Source organism: Apium graveolens, chromosome 6 (genome assembly GCF_009905375.1).
Source record: "Apium graveolens cultivar Ventura chromosome 6, ASM990537v1, whole genome shotgun sequence".
Taxonomy (NCBI): domain Eukaryota; kingdom Viridiplantae; phylum Streptophyta; class Magnoliopsida; order Apiales; family Apiaceae; genus Apium; species Apium graveolens.
In genome coordinates this window covers 128,751,223-128,769,584 of record NC_133652.1, presented here as the reverse complement: position 1 = coordinate 128,769,584, position 18,362 = coordinate 128,751,223, and the positions used below count along the sequence as shown (strand labels likewise).

Here is an 18,362-nt window from a genome sequence, read left to right as displayed (position 1 = left end):
AAGTGCATAATTTCCAAATTCTTCATTCTCATCATCTTCATCAGTGTCATCCCAACTCTTGTCTTCAATGTAAGCATTTCCCTGTTGTTTCTTCAAGAGAGTTTCATACTTTACTTCCAATTCCAGATAGGCTTTATCCTTCTTCACTTTCTTTGGCTTCCTACACTCAGTTACAAAATGGCCCAACTCATCACAGTTAAAGCACCTTATTTTTTATCTGTCAACAGATCCAGTTTTGTAGCCACCTTTTCTAGCTGAGCTAAACTGAGTTTTTGATTTCCAGTTGTTGCTATTTGAGGACTGTCCCTTATTCTTGAAAAACCTTGGTTTTTTAACCCTGATGTTAGAGAATTTTCTAGCCAGGTAAGCCATTGATTGATCCATCTCATCTAGCTCATTAAGGGTGTAATATTCATCTTCCTCTAGCTCCAAAATAAGTTGTTTCTGAGATCCCTTGTTCTTTTGCTCCACAACATGAATGACTGAAATTTGAACATCTTGTTCATCTTCACTTGCTTCACTATCATTGACTATTAGGGCACTGGATCCATCAACCACATGTCCTTGGTTTGACTTCAATGACTTTCTTTGTAACATCTCAAACTCATATGTTTTCAAGATCCCATACAAGACTTCCAGTGTCATTCTGCTCAAGTCTCTTCCTTCTCTAATAGCTGATATTTTCTGTTCAAGGTGGTCAGGAAGAGCTAGCAAAAACTTTAGATTAACCTTCTCAGCTTCATAATATTTATCATGAAGTTGCAAGTCATTTATCAATTTGTTGAATCTTTCAAAAACTTCATTAATTCCTTCTTTAGGCTTGACCATGAAACCCTCATACTGAGACACCAGTATTCTCCTTTGATTAGATCTTACTTTCTCTCTACCCTCACACACAATTTCAATCTTTTCCCAAACATGTTTGGTTGTGTCACAATTCACAATATTGTTGTACATAACATTGTCAAGTGACTTTATCAGTATTAGTTGCAAGCTACTGTCCAAAGAAACCTTTTCCTTTTCTGGCTCTGTGTATTTTGAGGGGTCTTTAGGGGCATAGTGAGCTGGAATGACCATGTCTCCATCAGTAGATTCATCAATCCTTTCCATGGGGATAAAAGGGCCATTGTTGAGAATCTGGATGTACATGGGATTGGCCATCCTTATGAACAACATCATCTTTTTATTCCAAAGTGTATAGTTGATTTTATCAAAGGCTGGTATCCTGATACTGCTTATCTTTTGTGCACTCATTCTTCCAAGATATTTATATGTTTACTTTAAGATTTTGATCTGATACCACTTGTTAGATATTGAATGCAACACAGGGGGGGAGTGAATGTGTTTCTTGGATTTTTTTAGCCTTTTTAAACTTGTTTGGATTTTAGGTGAACAACGCAGTTTAGATTTTGCAGAGATATTGTGTTTACAGAAATAAATCAACAAGCACAGTATTTTCAAAACTCACTTAATTTGTATTAATTAAGTTGGTCTTGCTACAAATTATGTATTTTTAAAAAATAAGAACTCAACTTATATCCTTGAGAGAATACAAGAAAACCTGAATCTGTTTGCTACTTGTGAATTAAGGACCAGTGCATGCTTTATAGACTAGCAGGACGGGTCTACAAGACTTGCACTAAAATGTACTAATCTACTTTCTAAAGCAACCTTTTTCTATTGCCATTTCCATTTCCACAAACCTTACCTTTTGATTTCATTAAAACGTTTTTACAGAAAGTAACATAAAACGGGGTAACATAATTTTTGATGTCGGAATTAAAACGGGGTAACATAATTTTTGATGTCGGAATACAAACTCTAAATCGTATTGCTCATTAATTTATGTTAGTTCTTAACATGTGCGATGCACAACAGTATATTTTGATCTTAATATTATACATATTTTTCTATATATTTTTTTCATGAGCAGACTAATAAAATATCAAATATAATAATATAAATTAAACGGTATCTTGGACTCATGATCATTTTCTTGCATTCTGAAAATTAATATTATAAAATTTAATTATAATATATTACGGATAGAATTCGAATGAAACTCTAGGAATAGCTTTGTAAATAAATAACATAAATATATAAAAACTAGAATATGTTGTTGATGTAATTCGATCCATGAACTTTAAGAAGTATTTTAATTTTCTTTTTTAGGTTGAAACTTCTAGAACTAGTTTAGTTATTAAAATAAAAAGCATTTTATTAACACTACATATCCACCTTACGATCCAGTGAGTGTTATTTGGTTTAATATATCTGTAAGCTGGTGACAGGATGAATTTATACTTATATTTGATATGGTATTGTTAAAAAATTGCGACTGCGTCACGTAAAACAAAAACCCACACAAACCGCACCCCAAAATTGCGGTAAGGTTTGTGGGGTTTAAATATGAAAAAATGTCATTAAAATAAAATATAAATGATTTTGTAATTTCGTGAAATGAAAAATATGTATAATAAAAGTAACCTAAATTTGTATATTTAACATAATACAGTAGTAAAGTGACGGTAAGGATCGAAATACGAACAGAGTACACTGGCCTGTACTTCAAAACTATATAAAAATTAACAATAACAATATTAAAGTTTAAGAATAACTAGCTTACCGCCCGTGCGATGCACGGGTATTGGTTAATATTTATATATTTTTATTTTTTTTGTATAAATTTATACAAATAATTAAATACTAAACAATAATTATATAATTATAATTTCTTTGTGTATAATTTTAAGTTAAGTTCAAACAGTATAAATACTATATGATTGATGATATCTTATTCATAAATAATAATGTAAATATTTATTAATGTTGGTAAGATTCGAACGTGAGAAATTATAATTTTTATAAATAATAATATAAATATTTGTTATTGACGGAATTCGAACCTGAAAATTTGTGGCTATATTTTTTTAATATTTATATCTAACGGCTCTGATTATTTGATGAAAAATAACCGAGGTCGTGATGAAAAGGGATAACCAAAATGAGAGTTAACCAAATTACAAATTATACCATATTCCGATTATTATAGTATTGTATAGATTTGTGATACTAGTGTTATAATAGCTAATTATGAGCTATCAAGTCGGTTTCTGACATTTCAATAAAAAAATTGTGATATTAAATTAACAATGAATAAATTTTTATCATGATATCAAATCACAACCCCCACAAGACAGCTTATCAAAATGCAAACTGTGAGAATAAAAAATCTCGCTTTGTGATGTGTTGAGTGAGGTTTTTGCAGGTTTTGCATTTTGATAATCACCCTTACCTGTTAATAACTTTTTTTAACGGAAAGCAGAGTATTTTATTAACTACTTAAACCAGCCTTACAACCCGTGCGATGCACGGATATTCATTAATTTTTTTATATTATTTAAAATAATAATAATGGCATTTGATATTTGTTTTTTATTTTGATTTTTTTTGGATCGTTACTTTATTAGTACATTATAAATAATAATATAATTATTTGTTGTTGATGGGATTCGAACCTAGAAGTTGTAGTAGTGTATAAATAATAATATAAATATTTGTTGTTGGCTGGGTTTGAACCTGAGAGCTTAAGTAATATATATTTTTTTAGTATTTGAATTTAACGGTAATGATCACTTGAAATCTGACGGTTATAAATGGTGATAACTAAACTAACCAAAAAAATGCATACCAAATTATAGCTTATTCCGATTAGTATAGATTCATCTCAATATAATTATGAATTTTAATAGAAACATAACTCTTATTAGAATAAATATTTGACACCCGAATAAGTACATGGACAAGCATACCGGCAGATCCTTTAATAAAGGACAAATAAACTTTGTTAAGACATTGCAAAAGCACACACAATCCTCCACAAAACTGACCAAAGTGTGATCGCATTGGACTTGTACCTCTGATTGCTTGAAAAACAACTAGGCAATCAGATTCTACAAGGCCGTGGAGCTCTATCTGTCCAACTCAGAGTTGCAAGTATTGCTAACTAGCCTAGAACTGGATCAACTAAATGATGGTAGAAAATTGATTTAGCTTCGATCAGCAACCCTTCTGAATTTCGAGCGATCAATCCGAAACCCACACCTTATCCGTTAATAACTTAATATAATTGGAACATATATATTAGTAAGCGTAGCCTGCGGACGAACATGTTAAATTGAATCACATATAAATTCTTAGTTTCCTAGCAATAACCTTAGTTTGTGAATATTGATTCTTTTGATGAATAGTCTGTTGGGTCATTCTCTAGGGCTTCTACATCTTAAGAAGTGTGTTCTTTTATATGGATTTGTTCTTTTTAAATAAATATATCGGAGTTTGACTTGTTTTTTGGTCTAGGGCTACAAAAAAATTGGAATACTAAATAAAATAGATGTTAATAAATTTGTACTACAGAACCAGATCTGGTAAACATTTACAAAATCTCATGTGAACATTTACACATGATAAATAGTACAGTGTATGAACCTCGTCGGCCGCCAAAGCTCGACTAGGTAGCTCCTCCAATAAATTACTACTGGCCAACTTCTCGGGGTGCCCATGAGTCTTCAAGCCGATTTTTATATTGGTAAAACTACACAGCAAAGTCAAGTCATTAAAAAAATATTATAGCTCAAGACAACAATATTAAGACTTCATATCAAACATATTACAGCTCAAAACTAGAACCCGTTTATGTATCAGAACTGCCAGCAAACTAAATTGAAGAAAGAAAGATCAAAGAGACTTGCCAAGTGGCATAAATTTCAAAACTGTAGTGTGAGTAATGGGATAAAAAAGCTACTCCTTCTGTCCCATTGAATTCTATACGTTACTTTTCGACACGATTTTCAATGCTCATTTAAAACATAACTCCACAATATGTAGCTAAGCATACAAGGTACAGACTGTACCTCTTTTACAATCTCTTCACATTTCAAGCCTAGTTCTTGCTGTTTAGCAGCTGAAGCATCTTTTGCTGATTTCATCTTAGCCTCTATAGCGTCCACCTAGCAATCAAACACAAGAAGATAACAATGCGTTAGTTAAAACTACTTTTGATTATGGAATATAAACCAAACAATATAGATTAGCAAAAAACTATGTGTGTACTTATAAGAGCTGACAGTTAAAAAATGTGTATTTCTCATTTATAAACGGTGCATATGTGTGTACCTCAGTGAGTAGTGCTTCAACATTTCTCTGCCTTGATTCATTGCCATGCTTTCTCAATTCTACTTCGAGCTTCACATTTGTCAATTCTTTAGTAGCTGCCTCGCAGTTGAGCTCTCTTTCCATTTTTAACTGCTTTTTTAGTTCATTCAACTGGTCCGCTGATTACGACATGTCCGTGCTCTGGTTACTTCCAAGAGAAAACGTACTAAATCTGAACTAAACAGTAAAGTGTCCAACCTTTGCCTTGTCGTTCCACAAGTTTGGCCTCAAGAGACTTGTCCAATACTCCCTCGTCAGTCAGCTTTAATTTTAGAACCTTCACTTCCTTCTCAATTGCTTTTGCAGAGTTCACCTATTTGAAAAAGGGGTTCTTTAGATTACACTATTAATGGTTTAGTGGTTGAAAGATATAACTACTGTCAAAAGTTGTAGCCTTGGCTAATGTAAAATAGACTCTTAAAGATTTAGAAAAAAAGGCACTACTAAAAGCACAGCATGCTGCATATTAGACTTGTAAACTAGATTTTCTTATAAAAAAGTTAAGGTTGAAGTTCTGAATACATGGGTAAAATTTTCACTTTCCAGAAAAGCAATAAGAATAACTCACCTATTCAACAGCTAAGACCAACTTATGTCTAACTTTGAGCGGTTTACTCCAACGAAAAAAGTGAATAAGTGATTGACACTTCTATTTAACTCGGACTGGTTTAAACCCACAACAAAGTGAGTAAGTGATGGACATCTAAACAGGCAAATATAACTAGTTTGAGTATCAAACCTGTTCTTGTAAGTCCCGCATCTGAGCAAAGTGCTTTGACAATTTCTCGTATGCCTGACACAGAAAAAATATCCAAATTATCATCATATCTTCCCTTATATTGGTAATAAAAGAAATACCGTTCCCACTTCTATTTTATCACCCGACTTTATGCAACCTATAATATACTCTAGCACAAATCTAATAGATATGACTATAGCTATCGAAATGGAAGGTTGAGGCTTATAAAGTTCGATCATGTTTTCAAAATTATATAAAGTTGTAAATAGACTTTGAATTGTTTAATCTTTAAAATCAAAGTTGAGTTTTGATTTCAAAACAACTTAACTTTGACCCCAACCAGACCACAAAATGTCAAGCTGTCATAGATATCCCATCAAACACCTTCCTCCCCTCCCTCACTTTCCCACGTTTCACATACATATTAACCAAAAGAGACCCAACATAAATATCCAACTTCAACCAATTCTCAAACTATCATATGATGCAGAGTTGCTAATCTAGAAGAACCTGTCACATACAGTTACTAAAACTGATTTTCCAGTTATGTTTCGTCACCTAGCCTTATTGTCCAGAACCTATCACTTAGTAAATAATTAAATATGACTAGAGCCAATAGAACTGGAAGTTGCAAGCTCGTAGAATTTCAATTATATTCTGAGAATTAATGTTGATGCAAGAAGAATTCGCATAGTTTAACCTTAAAATCAAAGTTGGAGTACGTTTTTAAGAGAATCGAACTTTGACCCCAACCAGAGATAACCAGAAAACCAAGCCCTCAAATATATTCCCGTGTAGTTACACAAGTGTAGAAACACATGTTCAAACTTCTACTAGTGCAGCTCGGACACACTAAGAACAATGAAGAATCAGGAGTGGAATACCTTTGTGTAAACTTCACAAGTGGAAGTCTTCTCCTGAAAAGATAGCATTGCTGACCTTTCAGCATTCTTTGCCTCTTCTAGTATTGCTTTCCGCTCTTCCAAGGCTCTCTTTAAGATTCAGAAAGATCTTAGATTAACAATCAATATAAAGAATTTAGTGAGAAATTAAAACACTAGAAAACAATCAGAAATACGGGAGGATGTTGATGCAGAAGTTTGGGAACAGAGACTCCACAAACACCAATAAAAGAGAGAACATCAGAAGGATATCAAGGCTACAGTTATTATAAATACGGAGCTAGTACGACATCTTTCATGTACATAAATATTAGAAAAACGTAAATGCAATTCACAAGGATACTTCAAAATTTTAATATTACAATTTACAAGTACCTGCAATTTATCTGGTGACTGAACGATTTTAGAACGTAGATTGGCATTTTCTTGGACAACTTGTACCAAAGCAAACTCTGCACTGGAAATCTGCCATACGAAATCGAGACGGCAGTCAAAACAGAAATGAAAGCTAAATATCACTAGCATTCGATCAGACACCATTGTTGTTTATCTTCTAATCATTCTATAATAGCTAACATTTGATTTCAACTACATAAAATAACCCAGAAGAGATTTCAACACCAAATATTTATATCAATAGACATTGTTATATTCTGTTTGAACACTATCTTAAGTCTGCAATTTCTTGAGATGCTCAAGAAGCAAGAGTGCAACCTTCTCATCCATATCTTTTGCATTCTCCTTCATTTTTTTAATTGAAGCCTTCAAAGACATTTGATGATTGTTAAGACCAGGAATAGTTTGACGCAATTCTTGAACTCTGGCTTCAACTTCTTGAACAAGTGGGGCCTCACTTTCTCTAGCTTTGTTGCATTCTTCTATCTCTGCATTTAACTGCAGGACTATAGCAAGTCAACACATTAACACTTTAAGCACCGATCTGCTATTCAACAAATTACAGACAATTAGATATACCTCTAAAATTTTGCCCTCCAACTCTTTCCGTTGCTCATCAATCACCATCATCTCATCCATTATTGGACTCAAAATATCCAATTTTGTTGCTCTGGAAGATGTTTAGTTTTAAATATTTTTAATACTATTGAAACTATGAATAAAATTAATGATGTAATTCACATGTATGGTCACAAAAAAAAATAAGTAGACAATACTGGTGAACGACTTGTTCAGTTACCAAAATAACCGCTTAACTCTGCTTCACTTAATTTTATTTTTATTCGAGATAAACTTATAAAATTACTTGCACAGACACCATAAGGAATTTGAACTATGTACAGCCTCACAAACAAAAAAAAGAGAGAAACTTAACACGAGAAAACAAAATATCAACATTGTTTTACAAGCTAACTTTCAAAGACTCCAAAAAAACAATGACCTGGCGCTGGATGAGACTGTGTCACATTAATAAGACTCCAAAATAACTTTATAATTATGCAACTGCATAGCTTTTCCTTGAGGTTTCCCGAAATATCAAATTTTCCCCGAATTTCAGTTTTATACATGCTCCTCACAGTCTTCACTTAACAATCCTACATTCATTTCAACTTGTCAATGAAATTGAAGAAATACTTTTGCAGTTCCCGATGTTAGCCATTTAGGTAACTTTAAGAACATAATCTAGAAGTTTTAAGCTTAGGGGAAAATTTCTGCATTTTCTTGTTATGAGGAACAATTTTGAAGTTTAAGTGGCCTCTGGTAAAACTGTAAAAGTGATTATCATTCCAGTTCTAGCATAAAAGTGATGCCAAAAATTACTTCTGCATTTGGTTGGAAGTAATAGAATTTGGAGATAAATGGTAATAAAATGAAATCTATATTATCCTGTAGACATGTATGTTCATAAAAACGTATATAAAAGCAATTAAAGCTAACAGTCTAAAAATCATATCACCAATCCAATGCCAAGACCAGAATGCTTATTCTCAGTATTAGCAACTCATCTATAGTTAAACCACACCCAAAAGAAGATAATAAAAATTAGTTTTCCATAAGCCCCATAAACCAACTGAAAATTTACGAAAATAACAATACAAACACAATAGTAAAACTTAAATAAATTATTACACTCAATTGGTTAACAACCTCAATTGTAGAATAAATTTTGTAGACAAATTAATAAGCTTATATTAATGAAAAAGCAGAAGTAAAGAAAGGGTGACCTGTAGAGAACAAAGTTGAGCATGGCACTGAGAAAGAACTCGGTACGATCAGGATCAGGCTTAACGAGATCCTTTAGATTAAATTTTCTAGGGCAATGAACAGCAGCAATAAAACCCCTAATTTTATGCATCAAATTGATTTTTTGAATGGATTCCAAATGGAGATCCGGATTCTCGAAGTGCTGCAATGAATCGAAATTGATTTGCCCATCATCTTCCCTGCAACCAAAATTCAACACAAAACCCTAATTAAGAGAATATCTATACAGAGAGAGAGAGGGAGAGAGTGCGATCGAGAGAGAGGGGGGGGGTTGAGAGAGAAAGAGAAAGAGTGCGAGAGAGATGAGAGAGAGTGAGAGAGAGAGATGAGTTAATACTGGATTAAATCGAGAAAATAGAGGATATGTTTGTAGAGGTTAGAGATGAAATCGGGGTTGGGGTGGAGTAAATCGGAGTCAGAAATGTTGGCGATTTGATATTCGTTGAGTACTGAAACTATTACGTGGCGTTGGAGCCGAGGGTATTCTATCTTTGACATCTCTTCTCCTTTTTAATTCTTCTGGGTTTTGCAGTGTGTGTTTCACATCCTGGGGTTTGGTTTGGGTTTAATAATGGAGATATTTCCCGCCAAAAGTTTCAATAATTTGAACGAAGAAATGGAAAATAAGTCAAAATTTATAGACAAAATTGCACTATTCATACCTCAGTTATTTTGTTTTTGCAGTTTAGTGGCTCAAACAAAAAACATGCCAATTGTTTGGCTAAAAAAATCTTTTTAAACCAATTAAAGGCCTCGTGGCAACTTCCGTTTTATTAAACTAACGCCGTTTGGGTTACTTTTAGAAAGTACAGTCTGGAAAGGGGTGTTTAAGTAAACTGTCTTCTATTACAATATATTTTTATCATTTCTCTTCCTTCATCCCCAATTCCCTCCAAAATTATAATCGTACTGTACAACCCTACCAAAATTCAAGTGAGGAGTAAGATCAATGGCTTGGTATCGAAGGCTGAAGGAAGATGCAGATGCTTATAAACCCAGAGAAAGCCCCGTTTATATAGGTACATCTTTGCCTAAACTTGTATTTACATTGCTCTGTTTAATTTTGGGGATAATGTGAAAGATGTTGTTATTGTTTACATGCATGTTAATTTATAGTGTTTCCCTTTCAATCGAACTGCTTATGTTATGTCTAAATAATGTTTTGTTACTTGAAAGTTAGGGTGTTTACAATTAGGTTTAAAATCCATTTGTTGATTGGAATGATGTTGCTTTGTTTCTGCTCTGTACTTGCAATTTACTTTAATGTTGAATTTAGAGGAATTTTGATAAAATTGCAGATGTCGATTATTTTACAATTAAATTGGTACATGGTGGAGAGATGCAGTATAATCCTAAGAATTATGTAAATGGGCGTGTGGATTATATTGACCACTGTAATGCTGATCAAATGAGTCTTATAGAATTAACTTCCATGCTGAAAGAAGTAGATGAGTTTGGAGGATTTCATACCTTTTGGTATAGGTTGCCCAATACTGCAATGGAGTCAGGGTGTTTTCAGTTGGAGAGTGATGATGATGTAGTGGTCATGTGTGAACTGCTAGTAAATAGGAGTCTTGAATTAGATAGGTATATAGAGGTTTTTGCAGAAGTCATTCCCCCTATTTCTACCTCTCAAATTGAAAAAAACATAGAGGTTCAGACTGATGAAAACATAGGAATATTTGATGTATCCATATTTGATGAAAACTACTATGACAGTACACAGTTTGAGGATGATGTGATTAGAGGTGAGGAAGAATTTACAGAAGCTTTTGCCTCTGAGCTGAATGAAGAAGATGAGAGTTCTGAGGGTTCTGATGAGGAATATGAGGGTGATGGTGATGGGATTGATGTTAGTGAAGAGAGCTTCCACTCTGACCATTCAAATAAGGATGAGAGTGATGATGACCTATTGTTTGATACAAACATTGATGAGGATGAGAATAGTACAAGGAGATTTGATGTTGATACTGAGATGGGGAATGAGAGTGATCATTCCAATATATATGCTGGTTCTGATGAGGAGAGAATGGCAGCCAACAGCACGGATGAGGATGAAACTAACTATCATGTTTTTAATGAGGATGCAGACATGATCAATCCTGTCTTCCAACTGGGAATGTGTTTCAGAAGTTCAAGAATTTTTAGAGATGCAGTTAAAAAACAGGCAATTCTTGATAGGAGGCCCATAATGAACTGCAAAAATTTTGGCAAGAAGGTACAATATGTGTGTGAGCCTCCATGCCAATGGAAGATATATGCATCTCCACTGCATAAAGGCTCTGCAACTTATCAAATAAAGACTTATGTGAGGAAGCACAGTTGTATGCCAACCTTCTATCAGAAGCAAATAAACTCCAGGTGGCTAGCTGATTACTATGAAACAGAGATTAGAATGAATCCTAGTTGGCCAATTAGTGCATTCCATAAAAAAATTATGAATGATTTGAAGTGTCATGTAAGTAAACATGCAGTTTACAGAGCAAAGGTGAGGGCTTTGAAGAAGATAAATGGCACACATGAAGAGCAGTATGCAGACCTTTGGAAGTATGGTCATGAATTGAAAAAGGTCCTTCCTGAGAGCACTGTTAAGATTTTAACAGAAAACCCTGAACCTAATGAAATTAGTGGAAGATTCTTAAGGTTTTACTTGTGTTTAGGACCACTAAAAAAGGCTTTCAAAAACCACTGCAGAAAAATTGTTGGACTTGATGGATGCCACCTGAAAGGACCCTTTGGTGGCATTCTTTTGTCAGCTGTTGGTGTGGATCCAAATGATGGTATGTATCCAGTTGCATGGGCAATTGTTGAGAGTGAGACATCTAATTCATGGACTTGGTTCCTACAGTTTCTATGCCAGGACCTGCAAATTCTTGTGGATAAGGAATGGACTTTTATATCTGATAGACAAAAGGTATAATGTACTACATTATTGTATGACTGTTTTATTATTGCACTATTTCCTACATTCATGACTGTTTTATATGCATTTGTTGTAGGGCTTAATAAATGCATTAGAAGCCATTGTGCCTCAAGCAGAGCACAGGTTTTGTGTAATGCACTTGTTCCAGAACATGCATAAGGAGTATAAAGGCCTTGCTTTGAGGCATTTACTATGAAAAGCTGCTAGGGCCACTACCATGTGGGAGTTCAACCTGCACATGAACCAAATAAAGGAGGTAGTCATCTAATTTGTTATAGTTGGGAGTTGTATTTCCATTTATAATTGTATGAACCAATTGTATGTGCAGCTGTCACCTAATTGCTATGATTGGCTTATGCAAAAACCAAGGGAGCAGTGGTCTAGGTCAGCATTTAGGACCACATCCCACAGTGATATGTTTGTTAACAATCACTGTGAGGTATTCAATAGTATTTTAAGCAAGCTGAGGGACCTCCCAATCATTACTCTATTTAGATAGTTGCATAAAGCCATTATGAAGAGGATCCAAATTAGGAGAGACAAAATGGCAAATCCAAATACACAACCACAAACAGCACATTTACACCACATTTAAAGCAACCCAAAACATCATCTTCATTCATATATCATCTTCATTCAACAACCTTTCCATTGGAGCTAAACCATGTGTGAAAGACATACAACAGCAACAAAATACACAAACACTTCCACTTCCAAATTTCACACTTTGCATTCTTCAATTCCTCAGTGTAAACATTTCGAGCAGCCACAAACTCTAGGATATGATCATCTTCTCTCCTTCCTATGCGATTCTTCAACCCGTTAATCACCGCTATGTTGCGTGCATCAAACTCTGGCTCAGCCCAACGGAAGAAGTTGCAGCCACCAGTAGCACAGGTGAGGAACTTACGGCCCGGATTATAATCAGTCCACGAGGTCTTCTGCACAGCCCAATTGTTACAAAGGCATTGCTGATTCATATTAAAAACAGAGATGTATTGAACTGTAAGTAAAGAAAAAGTGCATAGGTCATAAGGAAGAAGGGGGTGGGTGTGTGGTTCAGTTAAATAAAGGAAAATAGAGACGTTAGAATAATGTAAGGACACAAATACCCCCACGGCGTTAACTCCGTTTGAGTCCTGTACTCACGAGCCCTTTAATTGGTTTAAAAAGATTTTTTTAGCCAAGCAATTGGCATGTTTTTTGTTTGAGCCACTAAACTGCAAACACAAAATAACTGAGGTATGAATAGTGCAATTTTGTCAAATTTATATATATATATAATATATATATTAGAACAGGTCACATCGGGAGCCAACGTGGGTTGGGAAGAACGGGCTGCCAACCCACCGCAATGTGTCATTGCGGCAGGTGGCCATGCTCAGGTAACATTGCGGCCTCCTCAATGTTTCATTGTTGGGTCGGCTCACAGTTTTTAATGTCCCAACTGCCCCTCTCTTTAGCTTTTAATGTCCATTTAGCTTTTAATGTCCATTTAGCTTTAAATGTCACTCTTTTTATAATTAAATATAACTTACTATTATAAATAGTTAATATTAATATTCCACTTATTTATTAAAAGTATAAAAATAATATTAATATTCAACAGTAATTAATTTTTTTTAATATGTTAACATTAAAATATAAGTAAAAGTAATATTTTAAAATATTATCAATTTTAATAATAAAATTTATCAATTTTATTTTTTCTGTAATTTTTCTTTAAGTTATCATATGAGTTATTTTAGTTTAAAAAATAATATTATCAATTTTATTAATAAATTTTATATTATTAATTTTATAATTTTTTGTGAATTCAAACTTATTTTTTGTGCAAATATTAATATCAATTTATGTGCCAATATTAATAAGAATTGACTGGTCAATAGTTGACCGACATACCGCAATGTTTCATTGCGGCAGTTGAGAAGTTTGACCGATTCCCCGCATTGTTTCATTGCGACAGTTGTTCCTGCCGCAATGAAACAATGCGGCAATTTATTCAACAGTCCTACCCTCAGCTTTCGCAAAAAAATTTCTGTGCCTAAATTTAATTTTTGGATTTTAAAATTCAGATTTTCAGCCTATAAATAGCTCTTGTAATCTCATTTCTCTTCAACATTTTCTTCAAAATTCTCTTCTCTATTTTCGTTCTACATTTTCTCTTCAACATTCTCTTCTCTATTTTCCGAAAAATGGTTATAACTATGATTTTGATAATAACAAGGTAATTATCGATGGTGTGGCTTACGACGGGCCCGAAAGAGAAGAAGACATGAAAATAGCTCTCCGCCGTATTCAAATGGTGCTTGAGCGCAAGAAAAAAAGAAGGAAAATGAGGCGAAAGCGGAGGCGGAAAAGTTGAAGAAAAAGAAAGATGACGATAAGGGTGATAAAGGCGGTTCTTCCAACACCGTTAAAGCTTGATCATTCGCGTTGGAATAAAATATTTAAGTTATTATGTATTTTGTTTAAAAAAATATTTGAATGTACTCCATTTATATTTGAATGAAATAAATTATTTAATGTTTTATTTTTCTTGTACTTGTCCAATTTATTTTATCAATTTTAAATTTTAATAAACAAATATAATGCTAAAATTTGAAAATGTGAAAAACTAAAAAAATGAAATTTTATCGAATTTTGGTTACCTATAAAAAATACAAAACAACTTAACTCCCAAAATGTTAAACATTTCTTGATAACAAACTATATAAAAATAACTCGGCCACCTACCGCATTGACACATTGCGGGTGATATTTTTTATACCATTTTATTCTTATTTGTCTTTTTAAATGGAAAAATTGTTTAGAAAAAAATATTTAATTCATCATAACTTTATTATACAGTACAAATGTGTTATTGATCGAAAGGTGTCTTCGGAAGACGACACATTTCGATCAATAAATAATCATAGCAATATAGAACAAGTAGTTGTTAAAAATAATTATATACTTTTTAACTCTGTTATTATCGGAAACAAATTAATTCATTAAAATATGATTTTTTTGTTATTTAAGAAATTAAATCACTGTTTCATTGTTTCATTGCACAATGCGGAAGGTGCAATGAAACAATGTTGTAGGAAAAAAATGAAAAAAATATTTAAATTATTAAATAGTTATTAATATTAATAATTTAATACTAACATATATTAATAAAATTTTAATATTATTTATATATTTTAAGAGCGGTATCTTTAATATGTATTATTATCATAATTTTTTGATATGATTATAATCATTATATTTTAACATCCGTATAGTTGGATCGTAAGAATTTGTATTTTATAACTTACATGTCAAGAAATATCAACTGACTCAACTATTGTGCCAAATTTTCACAAGATTATGTAAAATAGTTACATTTTTTAATTAAGTTACTCTTGTGAATATTTAAATTTTGAAATTAAAATTTCACATATTAAATGAAATATAAAAAGTCTTGAAACTTTTTTTTAATATTTTTTTGGATAAATTTTCTAATTTTAAAGAAAAATAACAAATATGCTTTCCATTATTAATAACCAATACGCTTTCCATGAAATTAATATTTTATAACTTATATGTCGAGAAATATCATCTGACACAATTATTGTGCCAAATATTACCAAAACTATGTAAAATAGTTGCATATTATAATTAAGTTACTCGTATAAACATTTATATTTTGAAATTAAAATTTATCATATTAAATGAAATATAATAAGTCTAGAAACTATTTTTTAATATTTTTTTGATTAATTTTCTAAATTTAAAGAAAAAAATAAAAATAAACAACCCAACCGCAATATTTCATTGCGGTGGATACTTCCACCCGCAATGAAACATTGCGGGGGTGTGTTGTACAGTTTTTAAAAAACTGTAAATACTTACAGCTGTTGGTTGTGGGCGTGTACAGTGCCGCAATGAAACATTGCGGCCGTGCATTAAATTCACACACCTACCTTAATTTGTCTGTACCTTTGATCTTATACTGCTGTTTTTACTGCTGCTTAACATTCTGCTCAAATTTATTCTTCTGAAAATCAAGGTTAGTATTCAAAATTCAATCTTTAAACATCAATACTGCAATACTTAAATACATATCTACATACACAAACCTAAGAACACAAATTCATATTAAAAATTAACAAAACTACACTAAAAAGACCTAAAAACACAAATTCAAACCTGATTATCAAATTCACAGATCCCAATTTCACACTCAAGGCAAATCAACATGCAAACCCAGTAAAAATCCAATCTTTTTACAAATAAAATCAAGAAAACCCAAGAAAACAAGCATAAACATCACTAAAAAACAAATGGTTGTGCAAGACATGCCTGTATCATAACAAGACTAAGTCATTTTGACAACCCTAATATTAGTTGTATTGTAACCCCAATCTGTAATTTATACTTGTAACACTTAATGTCTGTAATATGTAAATAGAGCAGACTGGAGCATTTTTCCCTAAACAGTGTCAAGCCTAAGAATTCTATCTGGAAGAAGATCAAGAAGGTCATGCCTCAAAAGAATTATGAAGAAGCTTGGAGTTGAATAATTCTGTTTGGTGACAAAAATTCTAAGTCAAGATCTCTACAAGTCACAGAATTATTGTTATAGAGAAGTCATTCGAGAACTCAGAAAGACCTATCGAGAACTCATGAATTGTCTATCGAGAACTCAGGAAATGCTATTGGAGATATCGATAAGTCAGATACCCATTTGAGAACTCAGAGATATCGACAAGTATACATTCATTAGAGAACTCTGAGTTATCGATAAGTCAAAGTCCATCAGAGAACTCTGAGTTATCGATAAACCAAAATTTACTAGAGAACTCAGAGTTGTCGATAATTCAAGTCAACAATGAAGTTTCAGAGATATCGACAAGCCAACATGCCTATCGAGATGTCGAGTTTTCTATAGCTTAATTGGAGATCTCGAAGTGAAGAAATTTCTCTAAGTACAGAATTGCAGAACAGTTCAATATCCAAGGTTGCAAATCAACAAACAATTCACACAGCTGGATTGACAAGTCTACAAAAAGCAGCTTGAGAGATGTGCAAGATTAATGGTGAAGATTAACTGACAAAGGAGGATCAACCAATACATAGTGGATGAAGATATGCTAATCTAGATATGGAAATCTCACTTTTCCCTTAAATAGAAGTGATTGTTAACAGGTTAGAAAAGCGATTAGCACTTCTTATTGTTCACCGTGTAAACCAAAGTTAACTATCATATAAAGTTAACTGAGGTCCTTTGTTTAAGATAAGGACTGAATAGATTAGAAATTGTATTTCTCTCTCAAGAAAGAAGCTAAGTTCTAAACCAAGAACTTAGAGATTTTGTAGCAAAATACTGCTTGATTTTTAATATAAAATTAAGTGAGTTTTGAAGATCTTTGTTTTACATATTTGCATTGTTATTTATGTTTAACATCTATTCTACAAATTCATTGATAACAACCAACTGCTAAACCCAAAGCCGATCAAAAAGTAAACATTTAAGCCAAAACACATTCACCCCCCTTCTGTGTTGTATTCATATCTAACAAGTGGTATCAGAGCAAAATCTGAAAGTAAACAGATTAGATCTTGGAAAAATGAATACACAGAAAATCAATAGTATCAAGATTCCTCCCTTTGATAAGGCCAACTACACTTTATGGAAAAAGAAAATGTTGTTGTTTATAAGAATGGCCAATCACCTTTACTTTCAGATCCTCAAGATTGGGCCCTTCACTCCTATGGTTAGAGTTGAGGAAACCACAGATGGAGACATGGTTATTCCAGCTCATTATGCTCCCAAGGATGCCTCTGAGTATACTGAAACTGAAAGAGAGAAAGTTTCCCTAGACAGTGCTTTGCAACTGATACTAATTGAGTCACTTGACAATGTAATGTATAATAACATTGTCAACTGTGACACTGCTAAACAGATCTGGGAAAAGATTAAGATACTCTGTGAAGGAACTGAGGAGGTTAGGTCAAATCAAAGAAGGATATTGATTTCTCAGTATGAGGGTTTTATGGCTAAACCAAAGGAAGGTATTACTGATGTGTTTGAAAGGTTTAATAAGCTGATAAATGACTTGCAGCTTCATGATAAATTTTATGATGTTGAAGAAGTGAATTTGAAGTTCTTGCTTACTCTCCCTGATCATTTGGAACTAAAGATCTCTGCAATCAGAGAAGGAAGAGATTTGAGTAGAATCACACTGGAAGTGCTCTATGGGGTTTTGAAAACTTATGAACTTGAAATGATTCAAAAGAAATCATTAAGGGCTGGTCAAGGATATGTAATGGATGGCTCAAGTGCACTAATTGTGAATGATGGCCAGACCTCTAATGATGAGCAAAGATCCCAAACTCC

At 32.9% G+C, this 18,362-nt stretch overlaps 1 protein-coding gene across 1 annotated transcript; it reads right to left on the bottom strand.

Moving 5' to 3' along the window:
* Positions 1-4,362: 4,362 nt before the first annotated feature.
* LOC141667368 (kinetochore protein NUF2 homolog) lies at positions 4,363-9,639 on the bottom strand. Its single transcript, XM_074473822.1, has 11 exons — positions 9,413-9,639; positions 9,036-9,254; positions 7,831-7,921; positions 7,570-7,749; positions 7,231-7,320; positions 6,838-6,945; positions 5,954-6,007; positions 5,413-5,527; positions 5,176-5,333; positions 4,914-5,009; positions 4,363-4,594 (listed from the first exon to the last, which is right to left on the bottom strand). Exons 1-11 carry the CDS (start codon positions 9,571-9,573, stop codon positions 4,535-4,537), a joined length of 1,332 nt encoding a protein of 443 aa, XP_074329923.1. The 5' UTR covers positions 9,574-9,639; the 3' UTR covers positions 4,363-4,534.
* Positions 9,640-18,362: the final 8,723 nt, after the last annotated feature.